At 41.3% G+C, this 26003-nt stretch overlaps 3 protein-coding genes across 3 annotated transcripts in view; 1 reads left to right on the top strand and 2 right to left on the bottom strand.

Annotated features, from left to right (window-relative positions):
• Positions 1–239: 239 nt before the first annotated feature.
• rrm2b (ribonucleotide reductase M2 b) lies at positions 240–10452 on the bottom strand. Its single transcript, XM_080787321.1, has 9 exons — positions 10264–10452; positions 8213–8383; positions 6345–6461; positions 5717–5850; positions 4914–5008; positions 4661–4794; positions 2792–2896; positions 1918–2031; positions 240–676 (listed from the first exon to the last, which is right to left on the bottom strand). Exons 1-9 carry the CDS (start codon positions 10306–10308, stop codon positions 524–526), a joined length of 1068 nt encoding a protein of 355 aa, XP_080643447.1. The 5' UTR covers positions 10309–10452; the 3' UTR covers positions 240–523.
• A 7150-nt stretch (positions 10453–17602) lies between these two features.
• Positions 17603–18712, top strand: LOC308331671 (tyrosine--tRNA ligase, cytoplasmic-like; the record flags this gene model as incomplete). The annotated part of the gene is made up of 1 exon (XM_080787160.1): positions 17603–18712. The coding sequence occupies one exon, from the start codon at positions 17603–17605 to the stop codon at positions 18710–18712; it is 1110 nt and encodes a 369-aa protein (XP_080643286.1).
• Positions 18713–21353: 2641 nt separating this feature from the next.
• Positions 21354–26003, bottom strand: part of bloc1s4 (biogenesis of lysosomal organelles complex-1, subunit 4, cappuccino) — a 5285-nt gene continuing 635 nt past the window's right edge. Inside the window, exons 2-5 of the mRNA XM_080787361.1 lie at positions 24832–24903; positions 24319–24420; positions 23834–23968; positions 21354–23247 (exon numbers count right to left, since the gene is read on the bottom strand). Coding sequence (XP_080643487.1) covers positions 23149–23247; positions 23834–23968; positions 24319–24420; positions 24832–24903 — 408 coding nt within the window. The 3' untranslated portion in view covers positions 21354–23148. The remainder of the gene's footprint in view (positions 23248–23833; positions 23969–24318; positions 24421–24831; positions 24904–26003) is intronic.

Below are 26003 nucleotides of genomic sequence, written 5' to 3'. Positions count from 1 at the left end.
AACCAGCGCGACCATTCCTCCGGCCTATGGGATCTGACTATCGTGGTTAGACTGGTTACAGTAATCTGGTTGAAGAAATCTCGGTAAAACCCTTATGTAAAACCACAATCCGCAGTAAAGATTATGCCATTACACAACTGGAACATTTAAATGTACAAATTCAAAATATATTTTTTAAATAATTTAATTCAGAGATACGTACATTTTTTAATAATTTCATGCAGAGATACGTAAAGTAAAAAATAACTTCACATTTAGTCCAATTATTTTATTACAAAATATTAAAGTATATAGGCAGCTGAACACACGGCAGCTGACTTTATTCTCATTTATCTGTTTGGCATGTGAGCAATGGCATTCAAAATCTCTTAATTCTCTAAACTGAGAAAGTAACATAACTAATAAATTACATTACTTTCAGTAGCACCTCAAGTCTTCCTTTGTTTGAGTTTAGTAAACAGACAAACACATATAAATTAAATATAACAAACATAATGTAACAAAATATAACAAGTAAAAAGTCTTAAAAGTCAGCATCAAGAGTGAATTCACAGTCCTTCGAATTTGACATGACTCCAAATCTCTGATATTCTCCTACTCGTTTCTCGAAGAAGTTGGTTTTCCCCTCTAACGAAATGGACTCCATGAAGTCGAACGGGTTCTCAGCATTGTAAACCTTAATAATAATAATAAAAGAAAACACTAGTTGTTTATATACCATAAGATTAAAGATTGATTTACATGTTGCATGCCAGTATGTATTGCACACTTAAAATAGCCGATCTATAAGCTCACAATGTCAAGGTGTAATGCATTGTGATTTTACAAGTAGATTTGCTATATTTGGCATCTGATGGTTAAAGCAAGCCTAAGATTAACAGTTTATACATTAATAAAAATATTTAGTTATTATATAGTTATTAGTTATTATGTATAGTTTTTTCTATACATCATAGTGTTCCTACAATTACAATGTGCAATTCGAATAACAGTAATGTTTATTTTATAAAGAAGCCAGGAGGACATTCAAATCCACAATCCAGAACTTTTTTTAGTAAATAAAACTTGAATTTGACCAATCGGTATTGTAGTATGTTAATACAATATAGCCTACAATATCTATATCAACTGTGGTGTCTTTGGTGTTGGGGACGGTAGCTCTGGTCCATAGCTCTAATGCCGTTGCATTTAGAGCTATGTTACCGATGACTTCCGGGGCTCACATAAATGCAGACCAGCCTCTCGTCTTTAGCGTAAATAAAAATAAAGTTTTTGCTTCTCACCAATACAAAGGCGAGTTGTGTCATTAGAAAGCCTACTTTCCTTAGTGGAAGCACTCTGAGCCCCCTACCACACGTATAAATGTTACTTTTTGGCCAGAAAGGGATTTTTCTTCCACCGGAAAACAAATTATTTTACTTACTTATACATGTGGTGGGGGGCTCAGAGACAGTGCTTCCACTAAGGAAAGTAGGCTTTCTAATGACACAACCCGCCTTTGTATTGGTGAGTAAGCAAAAACGTTATTTTTATTTACGGAAGTCATCGGTAACATAGCTCTAAATGCAACGGCATTAGAGCTATGGACCAGAACTAGTGTTGGGGTAGGAAGCTACATACTAATTCCTACACGGGTTGTGCTTATACAGTAACCACGCCCCCGGGCAAGTTAAGTTTACTGAGGTTAAGGTTAGCTTTAGGGTTAGGTTTAGGCTGTCAATGAATCACAGCACGTCGACTGCACAACCCGTGTAGGCTTTGGTATGTCGCGGGTAGGTACACTACTGGTTGACAAGTGGTATAGACAGTATGAATCCTGGATAGGTCATTAATGTTACAGATTGCAACTTTAAATGGCCTCTTAAATTATTATCACATAATCATTTAAAACATTTAATTTAAAAACGGTATAATTACCTTGGCCAGTCCGAGGTCAATGAGTAGGCGGTCAGCCACAAACTCAATGTATTGCTTCATGAGGTTACAATTCATCCCGATGAGATCTACCGGTAAGGCCTCCGTCAAAAACTCCTGCAACAACAGAATCATTTTCAATATTGTCATGTCCATGAAGGTTATGGATATTTATAGACAGGATAGACCGAGCTGTAAATGATGGCTAGCGAGGACCCAAATAGACCATTATGATTCTATAGCTCAGAGTTGGGCTTTAAGCAACTAGTCGACTATTCAACTAGTCGACTAACTAGTAAATCCACTAGTCCACCTTGTTGGTACTAGTTGACTAGTTGATAATAATAAGAAAAAAATAGGCCTCAAGATTAGGTAAATTATAGTTATAATCATGTACACAGTTAATAGTTTTTAAATGTACAAATATTTATACAAAATAAATAAATGCCCATTTATTTTTTACATAATAGGTAGTGAAACAACTAGTCGACTAGTAAACTAGTAAAAATCACTAGAAGTGAATGCCTTAGCTCAGAGAGTGTACTACTAATGGAACCAAATGGACCCCATTTGTACTCAGAGTTAAATTAATTAGTATTTTACAGCATAGATTGGGTTAATTTGGGGTATACCAGAGATAAATATTGTATCAAATGGGGTCTTGTGGCCTAACGGTCAGTATGCATAGCGCCCTGTCAAACTGGGGGTCCTTTAGCTTAAAATAAAAAGTTTGAGAGCCACTGGGTTAGCCACTGGTTTTGAGAAGGATTGTCAGGATTTAGTCATTTGTAGAATCGTCCTCAGGTCTAAATGGGTTAAAATAAAAAGTCTGAGAGCCACTGGGTTAGAGTGTATCTCATGATGACCAATGGTTGACCTGTTCGATGCTGACTGCTTTGGTGACGATGTCTCTCACTCTGTCCTGTGTTGGCTTCTTCACCAAGTAGCTGTACAACAAGCACGCAAAGTTGCAGTGCAGACCCTGAGAGACACAAACGTACAGTGGTGGAAGAAGTACTCAATTGTTTTACTTAAGTAAAAGTACCAATACTGCAATTTAGAACTACTTCGTTACAAGTAAAAGTACAGAATTGAAAATGTACTTGAGTAAAAGTACAAAAGTATCGGCTTCAAAATGTACTTAAAGTACTAAAAGTAAAAGTACTCATTGTGCAGAATGTGCCATTTCTTCCCCCCCCTTTCCCCTTTTTTATACACCAATGCACATAGGTGGCCCAAAGACAATTAAAAAAGGAGGGGGGGGATGAAGAAAAATAAATATACTGTAACTCAAAAAACTTTTTTTGTTTAAAAAGAAAGAAGGAAAACAACAAATAACAAAAACAAAACATACAGACACTACAGACCAGTACAAGACAAACACAGACAAGGACGAGACAAGACAAATAAGACATGTACAGTACAAGGGCTACAGATACAGACAAGGGAGCCAAAAGCAAACCGTTGGTTACAACGTCATATCAATTTAATAACTAATTGAACTGCGTCAAGAGCTTTGGACCAGTTGGCCACAGTGTCCGCTCTGGCGCCATTCATCTTGGCAGTAGAACGCTCCAGTAAACAAATATCAGAAAAGCAATTAAGCAATTAATTTAACAGTCGGTTCAAACCAGTTAACAGTCGGTTCAAACCAGTTTTTGATATTGTTTTCTTAGCAGCAGTTGAGGCAGCTAATAATATGCGTTTGTCCTGAAAGGTTAATGCGATGTTTGGGTTATAACCAGTGAGAAAAAGGGCTGGGCAGCTGGGAAGAGCTTTACCAACAATGGTTGCTACAATCTCCTTAATCCAATTCCAAAAACTTTTGATAGAGGCCAATGACAAAATATATGTAAGTAGTCTCCTTTAACAGAAGAATAGATGGTACATTAACTAATGTTGTCTGAATTAACTAATTTACATTTAAATCTACACTCAAGCGTGAAGTAAAATTTATGTATACATTTATAATGAATAATCTGGTGAGCTGTATTTTTAGATGAGCCATTTGTGCCATTTCACAAGTTCAAAATGTGTACAAAATCTATTATTGAAAATAGCAGATCTTTTTCGGAAAAACGCAGCAAAAAAATCAGAAAACGCATCCAGTGTGTAGGGAACCCCCTCAGGCCGGGAACCAATTTTTGGGTTCTGTACAGTATGTACAGTATTCAAAAATGTAATTTTTTTGATGCTGCTATATAAATATTTAACGTTTTTCAGAAACCTGTGGCGTAACAGTAGCTGACAGGATAGTGAATTACAACATCCATGGTGGTTTCTCTGACCACAGTTTGCTCTCTTTCTACTATTGCCACTATTTCTGTTTTGTTTTTTACCGCAAAGGAGGGGGAGAGAGAGAGAGATTGGAGTTGTTTAGAGAGATTAGGTTTGATCAATCCAAAAATGTATCATTAGACCAATCAATCATTAACATTTAATTTCCCACAATACTCTTATCCAGAGTGTAAGGACTAAGGAGTGCAAGAGTAAAACTCTCACTGACACAAATATTACAAATATTCCTACACCTCGTACACCTTTGCATAATATCAGCATCAATTACGGAGATACATACAGCTGTATACAATATTATTTTTTAACAATGCAGTTGTAAACTGAAAGGTACTTCTGGAGTTTCATTCAGACTAGAGAAACTTAAGTTTGTAATATGAGAATAAGGCATATATCAACAGGTTGATTTACAGAAATACAGTCTTAAGGGTCACTAAACAGTTTTTCTGACCTCATCCCTGCTGATGAGCTCATTGGAGTAGGTGAGACCAGGCATCAGACCTCTCTTCTTCAGCCAGTAGATGGCAGCAAATGAACCAGAGAAGAAGATGCCTTCTACTGCAGCAAATGCCACTAATCGTTCCCCTACAAACGGATAATAACACACAACATAACTTAACATAACTTAATCATGTGCTGGACTAGGGATTTCAGAATTCAATCTGTGAGCTCATGTTTCAGATGAGATGAGATTGTTTGCTTACCAAACATGGACTTGCTGTCATTGATCCAGTGGAGTGCCCAGTCGGCTTTTCGTCTCACACAAGGCATGGTCTGAATGGCATTAAATAAATAGTCCCTAGAAAGAAAAGAAACACGTGGCGTTTACTATGAAAAGTTGCAATAACCGTCAATCCGTTAGTCCGTCACCCCCACGCCTCCATATATGGTCACGCATCATGACATCACATCTCCATATATGGTCACACACCAGTGCCAGCAAAACATAGAGTTCTCAACAGGGCTGAAAATTAAGGCCCGGCCCGACCTGGGCCCTAACTGGGATGGCCCGAGGCCCTGCCTGGCCTTACTAATTTAATAGTACACATTTTACGCCCTATCTGTCCCCGAAAACCAAAATCCAAAAACAATCCATATGTGAAAACGTCAATTAAAAAAAGACCAAAAGAAAAAAAAAGTCACAATATGGTCATATATTGACATTCCCACGGGCCTAATATTGATGACATCATGTATCTTATTGGTAAAGTTATGTGTGCACGACGCGTGCATTGAACAAATGTACAAACAAACATTGGAGCCACTTGAGGTGCTGACACACAACAGTTTCACCACCTGACCCCTATTGACTGGAGTCCTACCAAATATCTTTGCTGACAATAGCTGATGTGACACGTTGTGAGCTTGTAGATCCAGCCAATCAAAATGACATTGCTCATTCTGCTGTGAGTACAAGCTTTATAGTTTCTACTCCCAAACATTCGTTTGCATCTCAACATTCACTGGAACGCTTACTTACTAACTGACAGAAGATCGAGAGACTGACCTTTCCTTAAGGTCCCTGATGTATGTGTTGATGAGCATGCCGTACATCTCAGAGTGGACATTCTCAATGAGGATCTGGAATCCATAAAAGGAACGTGCTTCTGGAATCTGCACCTCCTGGCTGAATCTCTGCACCTGTTAAAGACAGATTCACAAATGTGTGCCTTTAAGTATTTGAATGTCCAAGAACAAATAAAGAAATGTTCTTTTTGTCAGGTGAAACCTGCCTAGTGATAGCCCTTGAAATGTAGACGACATCGTCATCACATTGTCATCAGCTAGTCTGATGTAGATTGGCCGTCTAGCAAATTAGAACGATTGTTTTACCTATCCATCCATCTATACTAGTTGTTTTGGAGAGTTGGTAACCAAATGGACCCATATATAGAACTGCGAGGTTGTGAGTGACGCACAAACATACACGTAACTAAAATAATAATCAGACTAATATGGTGGGGGGGAGAACCCAACGGAGACAGAGCTTCACTGGACAAATATCACTATGTGATCATTTCTTGTTTTGCCCCATTTCTCCCCAATTTATGCCAATTAATTCCTCTCCACACACTGCTGTGTGTGCGCGTTGTCAGTGATATTCATAATTCTGCGGTTTTCTATCGCTCTCTCACCAGGTTCTCGTTGACAATGCCGTCACTGGCAGCAAAAAACGCCAAGACGTGAGAGATGAAGTGCTTCTCATCGGGCTTCAGTCTGTCCCAGTGAGCCAGGTCCTTGGATAGATCCACCTGGAAATATAGTCCACGGTTGATTATTTATGGCAATGTTGGGCTGGGTCAGCATAGCATTTAGGTGTGTATGTGTCAGAGAGAGCCAGTAATATTACATACTGGACATTATAGTACATTAGGCCTTGAGTGTCCGCCCTGAAACTGGGAGGTCGGGGTTCCATCCCTGGCCTGGTCATACCAAAGACTGTAAAATGGGACCCAATGCCGTGTTACGACCCTGGGGTCTTCATATTTCATGTGTATGGGTTTGCACTGTGTGGCCCTCTTTGTACTTGTATGAGCTGAGGTGTGGAAGGTGTGTGTGAGCTGAGTGAGGGAGTGAATGAGTTGAGTGGATGATTGATAATTAGGTGACGCCCCGGGAGATGATTGTACAGCCTACCAACAGGGCGTTTTAGCTTTCCGTAGCCACTGGCACTGCCTAGTTTGTTCCTCTGTGACTGCATACAGCAGATTGATTGGTCGGTCATGCCCGAACTCTATGGTCATGCCTGATGCCTGACACTATCACGTGCTTGTGTTGTTATTTGCGGTTTATAGAATGCGGCAGAATGGTTTTTCTTCATCCCGGAAACCATCGTCTTTGTTTATGATTAAATACAAACGAGAAGCCTCTCTGAGATTAGCCTAAATGTCAAACGTCAGGAAGTCAGCAGTCCCTGGGGGAGCTAAAGTTGTATCCTGAGGAGTTCACCTTTGCTGATGGATTGATTATGGATTACTACGTGATTGAAGACATCAAAGGTCATAATTTTAAATTGTTGCCGAATGGATTTTCATTGATTGAATGGATCCTACACTGTCTGCTGCTATGCTATGTGGTCAGGTGCTATCTTGCTTAATTTGGAATTTGGAAGCGAGTTGAAACTAGGTGTTGTGAGAAGTGTGTGTGTGTGTGTGTGTGTGTGTGTGTGTGTGTGTGTGTGTGTGTTGCACTCACTTCAACACAGTATTATGGCACTGTAGGCTGCCTGGGCAGAGTGTGTTGTAACTTAATTAGCCTACTGTTGTTTTATGGTCATTTGAATTATAGTTTACATTTGGGAATGTGTTGGGATAAAGTGTCTTGGAGCAGCTGTTTCTCACCCCTCCCGTTTGTATGCCAGAGCTGGCAAGAACTTCTTGGAACTCCGATTATGTAGCAGTCTACTAAACGGAACCGCTGATTGATTTTCCTTTTAATTGTGTCAGGCAGTCGATGGGACCCTGTGACATCGCTACACCTGTCACTCTCAAAGACACCTGACTTAGTATTTTCTTGGCAAATTTTGTTTTGAGGAAATGTTATAGCAAATGGCCCGATGCACACCTCAAAAGGCTAGTGACAGGTGTGTCTGACAGTGCCTTTGGTTTTTCAAAGATACCCTTTTTAGTTGTGAGGAAATTGAAGGGAAAATAAGCATGAATTAATTCATTTAACCCATTTAGGCCCGACGTCAAATTAAAAACAATGTCCTGACAGTTTTCTGAAATACCTATGTTTCTATATCAGTGGTGCTCAATATTATGTCAAGGACCCCAAAAATGATATGTAATTGAATTGGCCACCGACCACCATCTGAAAATGTTATTCCAGGGACCCCCTCAGAAGTGCGTGAGTTAAAACGTTCAAAGATTTGCGCGACATTTTCACGATTTTTCAAAAATAGCAGACCTACAAGCTCGTAGAGCGGCACTCGGTGCCGTGCTATGAGCTGCCGCATGAGCTGCTGCATGAGGGGGGTCGCACGCAACCAAATACCACTCACCTCCTCTACGGTCCAGAAGGAAGCTTGTGCCTGTTTGTACATCTTCCAGACGTCATGGTATTGGATTGGAAAGATAACAAACCGTCTTGGGTTGTCTCGGAGCAAAGGCTCGTCCTCCTCCACATCTATGCTATTCTCGTGGTCTTCTTGATCTGTATCTTTATAACCATTCTGCAACATAATAGATAAATCAATTATGACCTTAGTATCCTGACCATGTGAATCAATGAACATCAGTTTTTTTACAGCTGTCCTATTATGGGAATTGGGAAGGATTAGGGCCAATTCATACTCCTAATTTACCGCTGTTTCGGCGCTGTAGTGCTTTCGGCACTCATGATTACAAGCACTTTTTGGGGCGTGACCCCGCACTCATTAGCTACTGAAGATGCGGTGTACGACATGGATCTCTACACAGTGGGCAAATTCATTCAACGCAAAATGCCGCGTTGAAGTTCAGGAGAGTTTGAAGGGGGAATTTGTATTATTTTCACCGTGCTGCATTTGTGGTCTGGAGAGGGCAGTAAAAGGGCAGGGGCCTAGGCCCCCTTTGATGTCTATGTGTGCCTGTGAGCACGTGCCTGCTCACCAGCATTCTCACCAAGGCTTCACCCCTCTCTACTACTAGAAGAGTAGTAGTAGGGGGCGGCGGGGCCCGCAGGGCGAAGCATTCTCACCTTCTACTAGCTGGGAAATAAATATTTTATTTTATGTTGCAGATAAAGTATAGTTTTAGACCACGATGGAGGGGGTGCCGTCTCTAGCGAACTTGAGCCACACCACTGACTGAGCACTCGTGAGTTGCCGTGTCGACTGTGTCGAGTGTTGCAAAGTTCGCTAGAGCCGACTCAGCCACGTTCAAGTTGCAAACTGATATGGACAGGGATAGATAAATCCTGCTAAAATGCAGGTGAATGTCTCGCAGGCCTTTGGCGTCGGTGGCCCATTATCTCAAGATTCACGAAGGCGACTAGGCCAGTTTTCAACCCTTTTCATCTCAAGGTCCATTATTTACTGGGCATTTGAGCCACGGACCACCATTTGATGACATTTAGCCTCTCGGACCCAAAACTTCGAATATTTTGTTGTCCGAGTACGATTTTGTCCACAATTCCATGCTGTATTGATGTGGTACAAACCGTACAATAACAGGCAAATGATCAAAATAACAATTATTCTACATTCTCTAATTGTAGACTTGTAAATTAAGTGATACAGATATATAATTATGTAACTCTTGAGTGTAAAATGAAACCAAATAGACCAGTGAGGGTCCATTTGGTTATGTTACACTCTCAAGAGTTAAAGGTTTATTATACAAGGGCTCATTTGGTTACCAACTCTCCATTTAGCTGGGGACCACCTGGAACCCCCCTCGAGTCCCACTGGTGGTCCCCGGACCACTGGTTGAAAACCACTGGACTACCTCTGGTCCATAGCCCTAATGCCCTTGCTGCCATTGTAAGGCTTTAGAGCTATATGTACCAGAGCTATATTTTCGCTACAGAGGAGAAAGTCTACGACTGCATTTCATGCGAGGGCAGGAATCCAAGAGTGGCATAGCCTTAATGCAACGGCAGCAAGGGCATTAGGTCTATATCGCTATGGATCAGAAATGGTAACGTCGTGAGGTTTCCACCTAGGAGGAATCATGAGTTTTATTTATGGGTTTCTTTGCATTTGAAATGTATACTCTCTCGTACGACGGACAGCTTGTAGATGCATGTTCTGCGCGCGACACCGCCGCGGGACGAAGTATAAACGCTGACGTAACGTACCGTACGCAGACCACTGCGCTTGCGCACTGAAAGACTGATATAATAAACGTCCAACAAAAAGACAGAATTATCAATGGCAAAACATGGTTATGTCTCTAGATTCTATCACCATTTCGTTGTTCTATTGTCAACGTCTTATTTCTTAGCGGAAGTGTACTGGTGGTTGTTATAGATTATAGACCAGTCAACATATATAGTTCTACATTCACCAAAATGTTCAACCAAAAAGGTTTGGAGTTTACATAGATGTCATGCGACGACCCTTTACATTACCTTGTGTTTACTGGACTCCACCGGGCATACATTCACTACGTCCATTGTATCCTTAATATCGTCCTGCAGAATAGGAGCAGCTTCTTTCCAATGTCGTCGTTGCAGTCATAGATATAGTTATATATGTCTATGGTAGGTTGGTAGCAGTCACATTCAGTAGTGCTAGTGTGTGTGCTGCTCAGTGCTCTGGTAGTTATCTATTACGGCTCTTTAAACGGCGTATCACTGGAATGAATGATATATCGCCCCCTATCGCTTGTTTGACGAACAACTCAGCCAACTGTACAAAGTTACTTGTCTGTCTGTCTGATTGATCGATTGAAGTATTTATTTAACAGTTTGCAGAATCACAGTACATTTCAAGCACAACTCAATACAAAAATTGTCAACTGTGTGAGTGGACGACCCAATAAAGCACCATTGTTTAATTAAGTGGGGAGTACAGTTCAGGCTAGGACAAGGATTATTATTCTTATATCTAAAAATACAGAATGTGTTTATTTTGGACTTCTAAATAGCCATGTCAACAAGAGCAGGCAATCAAATTTAAAGGATGTAAATTCCACGTACAGACAAAATAAATACAAAATTGCATGTGCTCCTCTGACCCCCAATCCATAATAATAACAATGTCTTCAACATATTTAGACTTCAATATAGTGATTTGCAATCTTATGTAAAATGTAATGGACAAAAAAAAGTTTCTTTCTACCGTATTGTCCCTTCACATATTCAACAGTTCAGAAAGAAACTCGACTGCATCAATGCTTTAGTAGTTATTTACAGTAGTGGTTCCCAAAGTGGGGTCCGGGGACCCCTAGGAGTCCTTGAGGGAGTTCCAGGGGGTCCCCAGCTAAATTATAGTTAGGAACCAAATGGACCCTTATAGGGTCTGTAACTCAGTGTACAAATACATTTGTACACTGAGTTAAATTGACTTTTCAGGGCAAACTGGGGGTTCCTTGAAATGAAAATGGTGGAAAATCACTGCTATAAACGTGAAAGTCTTCTCTTATGGGTGCTCCTTGGCATATATGTTCATATGGGGGGGTCCACGGGCTAATGAGTGTCAATTTGGGGGTCCTTGACATGAACATTTTTGGGAACCACTGATTTACAGTAGCTCCTGTTTGCAGACCTACGTATATGGTATGGACCAAGAGTGATTCCTGCATCCTGTTATCACTCAGACCAATGTGCACTAGTAGTTTCAGATGCAGTCAAGCTACACCCATTTCCAATCCGCTAGTCAAACAGACTGTCTGCAACTGAACTACCCATTTAAAATATCAGTCCACAAAACCAAAACTGACAAACTTTGGACCAAGCAAACTGTTACAGCTAGAACTGCCCTGAAAATCGTCATTCCAAAGGTTAGATCACAATAGGGCTAATTTCAGACATAGAAATGTATTCATTACATTTATTGGCCTGTATGTGATCTATTCTAAACCATCTTGTTACAGACGGCTACCATATACTATTAGAAAACATGACTTGGTCTATTGGAACTCAACAATTTCCTTAAACAAAATTGACTAGTACTGTGTACTGTAAACAATGGGTGACAAGGTGTAGCCAAAATATAGAAATACACACACTGCACAACTGAATTTCAAAACTGACTGACAAAACAATTTGTTGGCACTTGGCAGAGGAAGTGTAGCGCCCAGGATTACATTAGATAAATGACACTGGGTGATAAAAAATGGGTTGCAAAATCGTGGGATAAAAATGTATAAAACGCTATGCTGCAAAGTTATGTAGCGCCAACCGGAAGATGTCATTTGTGCAGACCCATGCACCATCTTGAAGCTTCAACATAAAGATTTGCTGGAAACCCATTACTGGGTCATTATCCGCCTGTTGAGAGAAAAAAAGGATAATTTACTCAACAGCTTATAGCTGGGAGGGAATTCGGCCAAAATCATCAAGATTGTGCACAAACGAGTTGGGATCGCTCCTAGTGGTCAGTTTGCAATGAATCCAATATTAGTAGGTTACTTGAAACCCCAAATAAATAATTGATAGAATAAAGAAATTAAATGTTTTTTTTAAAGTTAAACCACACCAATACAACTCATTGAGTTGCATTGGTGTGGTTGACCGTAAAAAACATTTTGTGTGACTTTGGTGTGGTTTGGGCTTTAAAGTGCGCAGAAACAATGTCAACAGCGAGCTGTTCCCTGCTCACCTTCAGCTGTCCCGTCACCATGGAAACGATGCAATTATCGGGCGTGGGTTGGTGGTCTTGCGATGTGATAACATGCTGAATGGCTCCAAAAGGCAAACTCTATGAAAGGGAGAACCATCAAGTCAGATATCGTTGCTGTCGGGAGGAAACCTCATAACTCAATTTTGGCATAAATCAGTGCTATTGAACAGCTAGTGTGTTGTTTCGAAAATATTGAACCAATGAAAAGTAGTAAAAAGTGCTTTGGACAAAACCTCTTAACTCCATTGGACACTCAAAATGTCTGCTAAAGCAACTAACTCCAACACCTCTCCCCCTCTTATGGAAGTAATTGACGATAAAGTTACAACACCAACTTTGATGTGGCTGTATTGCTTTGTTTTTAAAATATAAGGTTTTCTTTATTTCCTGAAAAAAAAATCTTTCATTTCCTGAAAAATTAACATTTTGGAGTTATGATGAGGTTTCCTCCTGACAGCAGAGATATGGAAGTTAGTGCATGAAATAACAGAATCTTGTCAAATCTGCGTGTGCACCCACGCTCGCGAGCGGATTCATATGTTATCACTGCATTAAATATATGAAATCAACCGCTATCAGGAGGATGTTAGAATATGGCCATACTAGACGTGGTGTTTGGCTGTGTTCACCCGGACTGCACGCATGCAGGGTGGTGTAGACATAGCCTGGTCAACGACACTGGACGTGTCGTTTCCAACTCTATGGTCGGGGCATGGAAACTAGGGGCTACTAAATGTACTAATATTTACTATTCTCTGCCTATCGGGACGCAACTCGAACAGCGCTGAGTCGGCTATTGTGGCCGTCGCAACACTTGGCACAGAGACTCGCTCGGCTAGCGCCTCGCTCGGCGGTGCCTCACGTGGCTCAAGGCCACCAGAGACGGAGCTCCGCCGTCACGGTCACAAAAAGCAAACACTCCCTTAGTTTCACTTCCGGTTTTCCCAGTATGTGTGATTATCACATACTAGGGGTATTTCTAAGGTGCTGATCACGAACGTTCTCTTGATTAAGGGGTGGTGATAATAACATCCGAAGCGAGTGCGCTCGCACACACAGAATGCTATATCTTCCTCTTGCACTGGGCAAATGCAAAAGAGCCCTTCGGCCACAGAGCGGTAACCGATGGTCCAATTGCAGACTGTTATCCCATCCCAATCATAACAGAATACTGAGCAACCCCAACACTATCCGACCAGAGAAGTCAAACTTACGGTTAGTTTGCCAACTATGGCAGTCCTCCCTGGGAAGCCCTCTCCTTCCCACGTCAAGCAGGAGTCATTACACTGAGAGAGAATGAATACAATAAATAATAATAAATGGTGCAATTATATAGTGCCTTTATTCAAGGTGCTTTACATAGATTGTGCATTACATTCACACACACACACACACACACACAAACACACACACACACACTCGTACACCAATGGCGGAGGAAACCATGCAAGGCCCCAACCTGCACATCGGAATTCGGGAGCAATTTGGGGTTTAGCGTCTTGCTCAAGGACACTTTGACCGGGATCGAACTGCAGTGGTATAACCACTAACCTCACGGTTTCCATCTAGCTGTTCTACCGGCCACTCTACCCCTGAGCCACTGCCGCCCCATATTAATAATGACAAAGACGATTGACAATGGGGATATCTCATTTTGTTTTGAGAACATTTACTACAAGTGTGTGGAAGACCTATCCTATCATGCAACCAACCTAGTGGCAGGCTTCACCTTTGAAAGTGAAAAATGACATTCCCAAAATAGGGACCGATTTCTGTCATACATTTTCCATGTCAAGTTTCCCCAAATATCAATTAGGGGGTCCTTGAAATGGCAATGTTTGAGAACAACTGATAACATGAGGTGTATCCAAATTAAAACTAGCAAAAGTTGAGTAGACAATGGATATACTTACATATAATTCACCAAGACTCGGCCTTAATTCGTTTTTGTCGAATCGTCTGTAATATTCTCCAACAAACCCCTCTCCAATCTGTTCCCACATTTCTTTAGTAGCCATAGCTCCGACTGCAGATTCAGAACTGTGAAGAGATTTTGAACGGGTATTGAAAAGGCACACATGATTATGGCTATTTCTCAGCTGGAAAGACAGTAGTGACGGTAAAGCTAGAAACAGCTCTACATTTCTGAAAGTAAAGCTGTGTAAATTATCAACTAACATTTGAATTATGTCTAGCTGCAATTTGCCACACTATTTTTTGTTATAATGGGTTGAATCTAGAGTTGCAATACCCTCCATTTACAGCCCATTGATCAAATTGAAATTTAAGGTCTGCTTGTATTAAACGTTAAACTCCATAACATTGCAGCTGTAGGGCAAGCATGAATGATCCTCTTTCTATCTGCAAAGCGTTTGTTTCATAAAAATCCACTGTAGACATGTTATGAGCTACTCTGTCAACAAATTCCATGCAGGTGGTTATTTGTGTTGGAGTTTGGAAGCGCTCGTTTTCATTAACAGCGTGTCACCTTCTGCCTCCTGCATCATACATGTGCAAATTCGAAACGCAGAGCCGGTCAGTGACTTTGACGAGCACTTCCAAACTCTCCAACACTTGAACAATAATCACCTGCACGGAATCTCTTGACAAGTAGCTCATGTCTACGGTGGATTTTTATGAAACCAACGCTTTGCAGATTGAAAGAGAAATCATTCAAGCTTGCCCTACAGCTGCAATGTTGGTGAGTTTAACATTGTTTGTGGTCTCCCCTCCCCTCCCTGGTGGAAAACAGAGAACACTGACACTGTCAAAAAGTTGGAGCGAACAACACCGGCTCACTCTGAACTTTGACTTAAGGCATTAGTCATGTGTAAATGCAAAGTATAGATTAGATTATGTAATAAGTTAAGGACCGGTCTCATTAAACTTAAACTATACGGTGAAGCTCTTCACAAAGGTTTACCTAACTTTGCTACATGTCACTATTTTTTTTACTATTTGATTGCTCTTACTTGCACTCTTTATTCTTTCCCTTTGTTTGCTGTGCTTTTTGTTGTTTTGAATGTTATGCCATCGATGCTGCTGCATTGTCTGAAGGAAGCCAAACTAAAATACGTTTTTACTCTTATGTACTGTACATGTACAGTACACAGTAAAGAAGAACGTTGAACCTTGAACTTAGTAGTTTTTGATTGAAGTATTTATTAACAGTTTACATTTCAAGCACAACTCAATACAAAAAACGTAACTGTGAGTGGACGACCCAAAAGCACTACGCTTGTTTACAAGAGGGTCCACCTTATTCAATTCATCATAGACATATACAAATATACACTTGCAAGAACTTCCACAAACATATGAAATCATTAGCCTGGTAAGGTTCATTTTCGTCCTACGGCGGTGCATATAGCCCTGGTCCAGACTGTCTGGCCACTGCGAGGCTAACGTTGCCTCTCGCAAATGGATTCGTGGAATGGAATTATAGTAGTCTACCTTTATAGGCTATTTTCTGTATGCTACACCGTCGAACGAACGGAGTAGAAACTGCCCTGAAAAAGGAAAATGTAACGCATTGCCATGCGTTGCAATTTCCCTTTTCAGGGCAAGAAATAATTTAACTCCAGACAAATTCTACCAACCAGGCCTGTAATGTGTCGATTAAAGGGAATTATTTACCCTGTGCTGTTAAAAAATAAATCCAGACACAGCTCAACGTGGCTCGTCCAACAGTCCGTCCCCACCACTATAGACTGTAAAAAAGGTCCACACGGCAATAGTGTCTGCCACAATATTCCCGCTTCATACGGGTTACGAAAGCGTCTTGACGTCACAATTTACAGTGGCCAAACATAGAACACGACGGAACGACGCGTGATATGATTGGGTAGTGGCTTTGTGAGAGGGTGTGTCTAAGGAGTGTGTGTGTGTGTGTGTGTGTGTGTGTGTGTGTGTACACACTCTGGTCCATAGCTCTAATGTCGAGAGCTATTTGATGACATTCATTGATTGATTGATTATGATTGAAAATTGTATTAACTGTTTGTAGAATGGTACAGTTCAATGAAAGTAGGTCTACAGGTCAATACAAAATAAATCTGCTAAGAGAATAAAACTAGAAAAAGCACTACAGACTTGCTCTGTGTGTCAATATTTATAGTCTTGGAAAAACAATGCATGCATGGCTCCCTCAGTTAGCTGGACAACAGCTGTTCAGATTCAGAATCACTGAAAAACCCTACTATCATAAATACAATGAGGACACATCTGTCAATTTCTTTGACTCAGTCGATTCAGCTGCCTAAATTTAGGCATTTAGCACTTAGCACTGATGCTCTTAATCAGAGCGATTTACAGTAAGGTAAACTATGCCCTATAGGATATAGTAAACCAAGATGGTATCTGAGGTTTAGAAGCTGGGATCTGCCTTTTATGATGTGCAAGTCTAGTGTCACGATGATGTCACCACTGTATATCCATCTTTGTGCTGGATATCGCCGTTGTCTCCATATATGGGACTATAAATTAAAATTATTCCCATATATGGAGCTCTAAGTTAAAGCCTTTATAACAAGTGCCTTAGGTGCAACGTCGTGAATAGTCCGTCCTGCTACCATAACGACTGTTATGACATCAGAAAATGCTGTCTAATCAATGCACAGCTGTGACATGGTATATAATTCCATGTCGACCCTAAACTAATGCATTAGTGGAGTCACGCCTTTGAAATAAAATGTCTGGGTTTCTGAGGCTATTCCTTTAGTAAGAAGCGTTCATTCAACTTCAGTAATGTTTATGCCGAAGGTGTTCGGTATCGGCGTCTCTGCGATGGCCGCAGGAACACTTATGTTTGGTTACTCCTACATGCAAAAAAGGAAACAAAGACAGGCAGACACCCTCCTGAAGGACTGGGACGAAATGAACCAGCCCATCAAGGAGGCCAATGAATGTGAGACAAAAGACGAACCGATTGAAAGGCTCCTGTCGCAAGACGACATCGAGGACATGGAAGAAGAGTCTGTGGTTGAGAGAGAGGAATGGGTGGAGGAGGAGAGATTTAAATTGACTGGAGATGGGGAATTCCTTTTCGCCAATTTGACAGAGCAGAAGGACCATATTAAGATTGTGAAAACAGAAGAGAACATTAAAGACATGGAGCGAGAGAGCATGGCACAAGAGCTAAGTCCAGAGGAGAAGTTCCACCTCATCACAAGGAACCTGCAGGAGGTCCTGGGTGACGACCAGAAACTTAAACACATTCTCCAGGAGAGAGAGTTGAAGGTGTACTGGGGAACAGCCACCACAGGCAAACCTCATGTTGCCTACTTCGTCCCTATGTTAAAAATTGCAGACTTCCTCAAGGCTGGGTGTGAGGTGACCATCTTGCTTGCTGACCTGCATGCCTTCCTGGACAATATGAAGGCTCCCTTGGATCTGCTGGAGCACAGGGTGCAGTACTATGAACAGATCATCAAGGCCATACTGGAGAGCATCGGGGTGTCGTTGGATAAACTCAAGTTTGTCAAGGGAACGGACTACCAGCTCTCGCGCCAATACAATCTGGATATGTACCGTCTGTCGACCATGGTCACTCAACATGATGCCAAGAAGGCTGGAGCTGAGGTGGTCAAACAGGTGGAAAATCCTCTGCTGAGTGGCTTGCTGTACCCTGGATTACAGGCTCTAGATGAGGAGTACCTGAAAGTGGATGCTCAGTTTGGAGGAGTTGACCAAAGGAAGATTTTCACTCTGGCAGAGAAGTACTTGCCCTCCTTGGGCTATGCCAAGCGCATCCATTTGATGAATCCCATGGTGCCAGGACTGATGGGCACCAAGATGAGCTCTTCCCTCGAAGAGTCAAAGATTGATATCCTGGATAAAAATGAGGATGTGAAGAAGAAGCTGAATAAGGCTTTCTGTGAGCCCGGCAACACCGAGAACAACGGAGTTCTGTCTTTTGTCCAACATGTCCTCTTCCCACTCTGCGGACAGTTTGTCCTTGAAAGAGACCCCAAGTGGGGCGAAGACCAAACCTATACTGTGTTTGAGCAACTGAAGAAGGACTTTGAGGATAAGTTGATTGACCCGAAGGACTTGAAGGCCTCAGTGGTGGTTGCGCTGAACAAATTATTGGACCCAATCAGGAAGAAGTTTGAGTCGCCTGAGCTCTGCCAACTCACCAACTCGGCCTACCCCGATCCCTCAAAGAGCAAGGCAGCAGCAGGGAAAGGCAGGAAAACAAAGAGAGAAAAAGACAGAAGGCAAGGCGGGGTCTAACAACGATCTATCTCATGTGGGTCTCGGACTTCATGTCTCCTGTCTATGAGTATGGCAACGGTTATATACTTCCTTCATTGGCATACTCACTCCGTGGTGTAGTCTACTGTTATATGCTAATATACGTAACGTAGTATGCCGTGCCGAATCTTTGGAAAATAAATCATTTCATTGACCACGTGCGAGTGTATGGCCTATATGTGTATATGTCGCGCATGGAATAACTATGATAATTATGTATGAAAGATCAGTGTACTGTACTGTACTGTACTGTACTGCAACAGTGACACTTGGTGCTGAACAAACGCTATAACGTTATTTTCGTGCTCGGACAGACCCAGTGACCCAGCCAGGGACAGACCCAAGGACCCAGGGACACACATTGACACATAGCTGTCTATATTTGCACCACTCAAAAAACCTAGTAAGGGTACAGCCTACAGGACTGGGCCTTAATTGAGCCCCCAAGATCTTTCAGCTTCAATTTCCACAGATGCCACTGTCAAATATATTTCGGCGAGTTATTCCACCTAGAGGAGAACGGTTTGTTATCTGTTGCAATACGAAGTATTTCAGGCTGCATCACTTTGTTCAATTTTGCAAACCGTTGAATCTCAGGGCCAGCTAACTCAGCTTGGAGATTACTAGCAAAATACTAGCAACACACATGGCATGTGTAAATAAGACTATTGCTATTAACATTCGTCTTGAGAAAGGAATAAAAATGCAGCCTATCCAATTTCCTCTTCCAATCATTCTTAACCACTTCAATCCCTAATTTTGGACGAACATTTAAAATAATTCATAAAAAAAGATGTTGATCTGTAAGTTCACAACGCCTTGCATTGTGATTTGTGATGTATTGCAGCTATTTTTGAAATGTATAATGTTTTGGTTAAAATAAATATATAGGCAATTTCTTTTTTAATGGCCCCCAGTCTAGTCTGTCACAGGCCCCATGACGATTATATAAACGTTGAGTGAAACATGCAGGTTCGTAGAGTAGAGGTTATTGGAGTACATCTGTCCAGCTTATTCGGGGTGGTAGCTGTTGGGAGTGTAGGTTTTGGATCCAGAGTATTCCTATAGACAGCTATGTGTGTGGCTGTGTCGCTTGGTCTGTCCCTGTGTCCCTGGCTGTGTCCGAGCACGTAAATGGCATAATAGCGTTTGTTCACCGCCAAGTGTCACTGTTGCACAGCCTAACACAGACACACACAGGCCAGTGAGGAGGGCTTGTACAGTACAGTACAGTACAGTACAGTACAGTACAGTACAGTGCTGTTGGCTACTGTAGTGCAGTACAGTACAGTACAGTACAGTACAGTACAGTGCTGTTGGCTACTGTAGTACAGTACAGTACAGTACAGTAGAGTACAGTATCACTCAGATTTTTCTGTTTCGTTTGAATGGCAGAAACAGCAGAAAACTTTAATTGTGATATGTTATCCAAGAGCGGTATATGTGCTATCTATCTACACACACAATTACGCTTTCCCAATTATTATGCCTACGTGAGATTTATTTTTGTATTGCCATATCGCTACTGAAACCCAGAAAGGTAATGTGGTGACAATAGACAATATAATGACAAAACATTGGGAGAAATCTTTTTTTTCTAGATGTCAAAAAATCCAATCCTAATTACATCCTGCCAAACAAATGTAATGCGATCAGTAAGCTTTATAACTAATAATGAATCATTTAATTAACACATATGATTCCCATAGCAGCTCATGGCGGAAACACAAGCAGCCGATCTGTTTGAAAATTTTCACAATAAAGAGGTGCACACAAATGTTTTAAGATAAAACTCAAATGGGGCAGAAAGTTGATACTGTCTTTGAAACTACAAATTATTATAGGAATTATGGAAAATAAGACAATGTCACCCTGGCTCTGTAGGAAGCAGCTGCAGCCTAGTAGGCTAGAGGGTAAAACAAATACAAAAAATAGGAGATTTGCTCGTCACATGACGTAAATTCTCCATTCATTGTCAATGGGAATTTAATATTTGTGTAAGACGAAAATCTACACTAATAACAAAAATCACACCTGAGTGAGTGAGGGTCACTAATATATTAAAGTCTAACTCATATTGATTAGGTGATGTAAAACAAACGGTGCCAACACAAACATTAAACGCCATTAACAATAAACGTAACGAGGCACATTATGACGTACATTTTCCCTTCATTGTCAATGGTGTTTATGAAACAAACATTGAATTAAAGACAAACATTAAACCTGTGTATAGGAGGGGCTAGCGCCCCTCAAAAACATATTTTCAGTAATATCTATCTTCAATAATGTCCGAAACGGTAGAGAAACCACCATGTGGGGGTCTCTGTGGGTCTCCGGGGGAGTCCCTGGAACATCCAGACCCCCAGAAACACGCCCAGGGGGCCGGGCCGATTCCAGCGATCCGCCCCACGTACAAAACGGTTGAGAAAAACAACCATGCTATTAGCTCCGTAAAAGGATGTTTTTAATGTCTGTAAAATGACAGAAACCAAATGTCTGAACCTGCGGTTCCTCTCGTACTGAGCGGGATTACTATTGCAACAACACGTCATCAGTAGGCTAAAACTAACCCGTCTCGACGGTCTAAACCCAGCTCATGTCCCCTATTAGTGGGTGAACAATCCATCCAACACTTGGTGAATTCTACTTCACGATGATAGGAAGAGCCGACATCGAAGGATGAAAAAGCGACGTCGCTATGAACGCTTGGCCGCCAAATGAATTCCCTTTATGAACGTCACACCTGTCTGAGTATAACAACTTTATTGACGATTTTGGCATGTAAATGATTTGTCATCATTGACTGGTGAGGTTCATTCATGGAAATCACACACCAAATCACATCTTACAATTGGTTTTTCCCCCCCACATGGAACAAGATCCAAGGTTCCATCTTAGTATACTACAGTACGTAATGTTAACACTTCAATTACATCTTAAGCTCTAGCGCACAATGCAATCGATGCGTTGAGCTTGTATGTGTGCTATTTTCGATGACGGCATTGTATTTTGCGACAGCATTTGGTTCCAGAGTTGTCACATTAGCTTGACCAATCCAGAGCAACAGCACCCCTCCCTCCTCCCATGGGTTCCAGGGGTTAATTACCGGTAATTAATACGTCCTCCTTAGCAGGGCCTAAATTAGGTTCCGAGAACCTTATGTGAAACAAATCCAGAACCTGTGAAATACGTGGCACAGCACTGTTGTTGACTTAATGAAGTTCCTTAGTTGAAAGGGCCACTTGATCTGACCTTGGATCAAGACCTGGTTAGATAGTCTGGCTTGTGATGTTATTATACTCTTCTTATGCTCTAGTCTAGTGTGCTTAGAAAAATGTGCATGTGAAAATGATTGGCCTGCAAAACAGTGAATATGTTATAAAGGCATATTCACGCTGACCGCTTAGCGCAAAAGCCGTGCCATTTTTAAAATGCGCTGGTCAGAGAGCTGAATTTGCCAATTTGGCCAAAAGAAAAAAAATATGAGAATAGTTTTACTATTTTGAGAATGTGCATATTGTTTTAGGGGTATTTGTCCTCTGCATTTAACCCATCCTAACTATTAGGAGCAGTGGGGGTAGTTGTCTTGTTCGGGGACACTTTCATGATGTGGGCTGCTTTTAATCAGCTGACCCCATTAAAATGTGTCTCAGTCAAGACTGCTGGCTCAATACAACCCTCTGCAGGTTTTCCGCCCCTTGCTTTAGCCTGAAGTAAGCTTTAAAACAAGCTTCATCCAGTGGGAACTCGTAAGACGAGGTTTTTTATTGTTCCGTACCTCTGTCCAGACTGTGGTCCAGCAGAGAAAAGCACTCTGGGCAGCGCTTTGCCTTCGTAACAAGCGGACAGTGTGAACTGTGAACACACCCTAATGGAAGACATAGTAAGCGCAGAGCTAGTAGAGAGACCAGTATTTTTGGGGTGATTCAATGATACAATAAATATAATTAAGTACGTAACAGTATACAGGTCTATACAAACGTCAGAAGTAGGAATTCATATAAAAACAGCTGGGTTGATTCTCCAGGTAATAAGTCCTTTATAGTCCAGTTATCCTACAGGCAAGAGGGATGGCGTTGTTCTTTTGACTGACTGTAAATGTACAGCATTCTGTGCATTTTTATCTTCACAATTTGTGAAATCAAGAGAGAGAGAAAAAAAGACCCTATTAGGCACTTTTTAAAAAAAAATCATTTTCTACAGTTCAGTGAGTGTCATTGCTGCCCCAGTGAGTGACACAGAGAAATCTTGGATTGGATTTCCACCGACTTGTTCAGAAAGGCTTGATATTGCTTTGTCGATCTGTTGCACCGGTATAGATGGACGGCAGTATAGTCTCTACAGTTCCAACCAGCAGGCTTCCGAAGTTAGAATCCTGTCCTTGTTATGAAGTGTTCTTGTGGGGACCGAGGTCACTGTTCCGGATGTGATGCGAAATAGTCGTCTGTTCGGAACACAGCGGGAATCTCTTGGCGGTGGTGAGGATTTGGTCTTCTTGGGCTGGCCGGTTTCTGTGATTGGATAGGTAAAATGTATTACTTTAATGGTTTAATAACACGGCTTGAAAAGAAATAAAATAATTCCCATTGGAATAATAATTCTGCTCTTTGCTGGGTTTTGTTTTCTATATACTTCTATATGTACATTGTACAGCACTTCAAACAGCAAAAGTAGCCATAGTGCAGACCTAGGGATACTAGGTCTGAGGAGTTTATTTGTGTTATTATGAATTTGCATTATATGACGAATTTGTTTGTTTCCTTAACAATGGTATGCGAGTAGCAACTTGCATATTGGCAGCTAGCCATCTTTGTTTATAGTATTGCAGCTTCGTCTTAGCCCAACGTTATACTTCGTCATAACAGTGTCGCATGGAAAAAACACAAGATCTATAGGCTCACTTGGGGCGCGTCCCCACACACCGAGCGTTTCTCCATCGGTTTTCCGACAAACGTGGCCGGTGTGCAACCACCTTTACAGTCCCAATTTGACTGTGTAATAATACTGTTAATACAACCTAGTAAAAAACTATTGAGGAAACAAACTCACTGAAAAAGTAAACGCTATTTATCTATAGGCATTTAACAGAGCGCTCACGTTTAAGAAACTTGGCACCGTCATTGTGCGCAGGATCTTCTTGAAAGCCCCTGGCAGCGTTCCTAGCTCACTCTCCCCCTGTGTGACCTGCTCCTCCATGGCACACACGTTGGCACCAACTATCTTCACCAATGCCTAGAGACACAAACAAAGACACCTTGTCAGTAGAAATGTGCTGCTAGGGAACAAACACTGCAGAGATAAAAATATCTCACATAGATTTGACCCCCACAATCCCTGCTTTAGACAAGTAAACTATGCATCATGACATAAAAGAAAGGGAAAAACAACTACAAGATAAGCAAACATGTATAAATTATTACAAATAATGCATTGATTTCATCATTACCAATATTAACGAATAGTATTTGGTGTTTTAATTTAATAAAACTTTAATCCGACTAGGTTAATGGCTCTCTTCTGGCCATAGAGCACAGCCTATGGTAACGGGCGAGAATGTTTAAGACAACAAACTTGGTACTTACTTCTAACTTGTCAATTCTTCTGTATATTTGTCTCATTTCATCAGATTTCCGTTGGATTTGAGGTAGACTCTCATTCACTATCTGGGAGGTGTCATTGCGGATCTGACAAGAGAGTAAGGAACCGATTAATACTTCGTCATAATGACAGAGTCATGCGCGTGGCAACAGTTATTATCAGTGCACGACTCTCCTGACAGTTTTCTTAAAAACCCATGTTTCTAATTTCTATGTCAGTCGTTCTCAAACATTTTCATGTCAAGGACCCCCATCTGAAAATATGTTGTTCCAGGAACCCCCCAGAAGCAAATATTTGAGTTAAAAACGTTCACTCTGAAAGAATATAATTCAAAGATTTGCACCACCAAAAAAATAGCAGATCTACAATCTCGTAGCGCGGCACTTGGTGCCACGCTACAAGCTTGTAGATCATTTGGCATGGTACTAAGCATGATAAAGCATCCGAAAAGTATAATGTATGAAAGTATATAACATTCTGGACCAATTCAAACCTACCATGTCAAGCATGCCGACAAACTCGTCCACTCTTGTCAGCATTTCTTCCAAGCTCTTCTCCATGCAAAGGATCTGGAGAAGAAATAGTTGAGAATGTGATGATGAAACACGTGATGATAACTACGGTAAATGTACTGGCTGCGGTTTAAATAGGATGTGTTGAAAGGTCACACACACACACACACACACACACACACACACACACACACACACACACACACACACACACACACACACACACACACACGTTTCTGCCTGAGTGCATTTGGGATGCCATTCAAGTGTTTCAATAAGGGATACAGAGCCAAAACACAAGGAGCCTTTTGTATTCTGGCAGAGCAGGCCAGCTAGCCCAGACAGTCCCTTATAATTGGCTACCACACATATCCAGTTAACAAGAAGCAGCAAGCTGCTTGAGAGCTTTAACAGCAGCAGTAATGTCGAAACAAAGTATATATTTTTTTTTTGTTAAATAATTTTAACCAATCTGTATGCATTGCTACTTAATACAATACAACTAGTAGTGCATCTGCAGTGGTTGGGGACGGAGTGGTCTCTTTCTCTGGCTCTTCTACTGAGAAAATTAGATCTGTGTTCAAGGCAAGCAGGAACATTCAGTGGTTGACACTGACAGGCATTGCCAGCCTGACGCTCAAAGCGCAATATCTCCCCTTCCCAAGGGCAGCTCACTTTTGTCTCGAAATGTTGTCTACTGCTTGCTTGGGAGTCCTGGGTTTGTCTCCTCCACCTAACCTTTGGTTGCACTCTTGAAAATATGGGAGAGAAATACTCCACAAATGAATTGCTTTTAAATTTAAACAAGCACAAGAAAATAAAAGCTGCAATCTGGAACTTGTGATCATGAATAAAATGCTATTTTGACCATTGTAGTGCATTGGTTGGAGCTTAGCCTAAGATTTAGACTCTCGTAGACGTATTTATCGATTCTTATCTGAATCGATAAATACGTCTACGAGAGTCTAAATCTTAGGCTAGTTGGAGCTGGTCTCCATATTCTTCCATTGAGACATTTAAACCCTGGGGGATCGTTTGGTCATCTCGTTGCTAAGTAGCCCTGTCTGCCGCCAGTGCCCGCCACCACCACCACCCTTCTCCTTTCAGCTGCTTTTTTGCCCTTTACACTCTTATATGTTATATCCGCTAATATATAC

The sequence above is a fragment of the Protomyctophum bolini genome (genome assembly GCF_963924005.1).
Source record: "Protomyctophum bolini genome assembly, chromosome: 17".
Taxonomy (NCBI): domain Eukaryota; kingdom Metazoa; phylum Chordata; class Actinopteri; order Myctophiformes; family Myctophidae; genus Protomyctophum; species Protomyctophum bolini.
The sequence above is the reverse complement of the archived record's forward strand: the minus strand, read 5'-3'. Positions and strand labels throughout refer to the sequence as shown.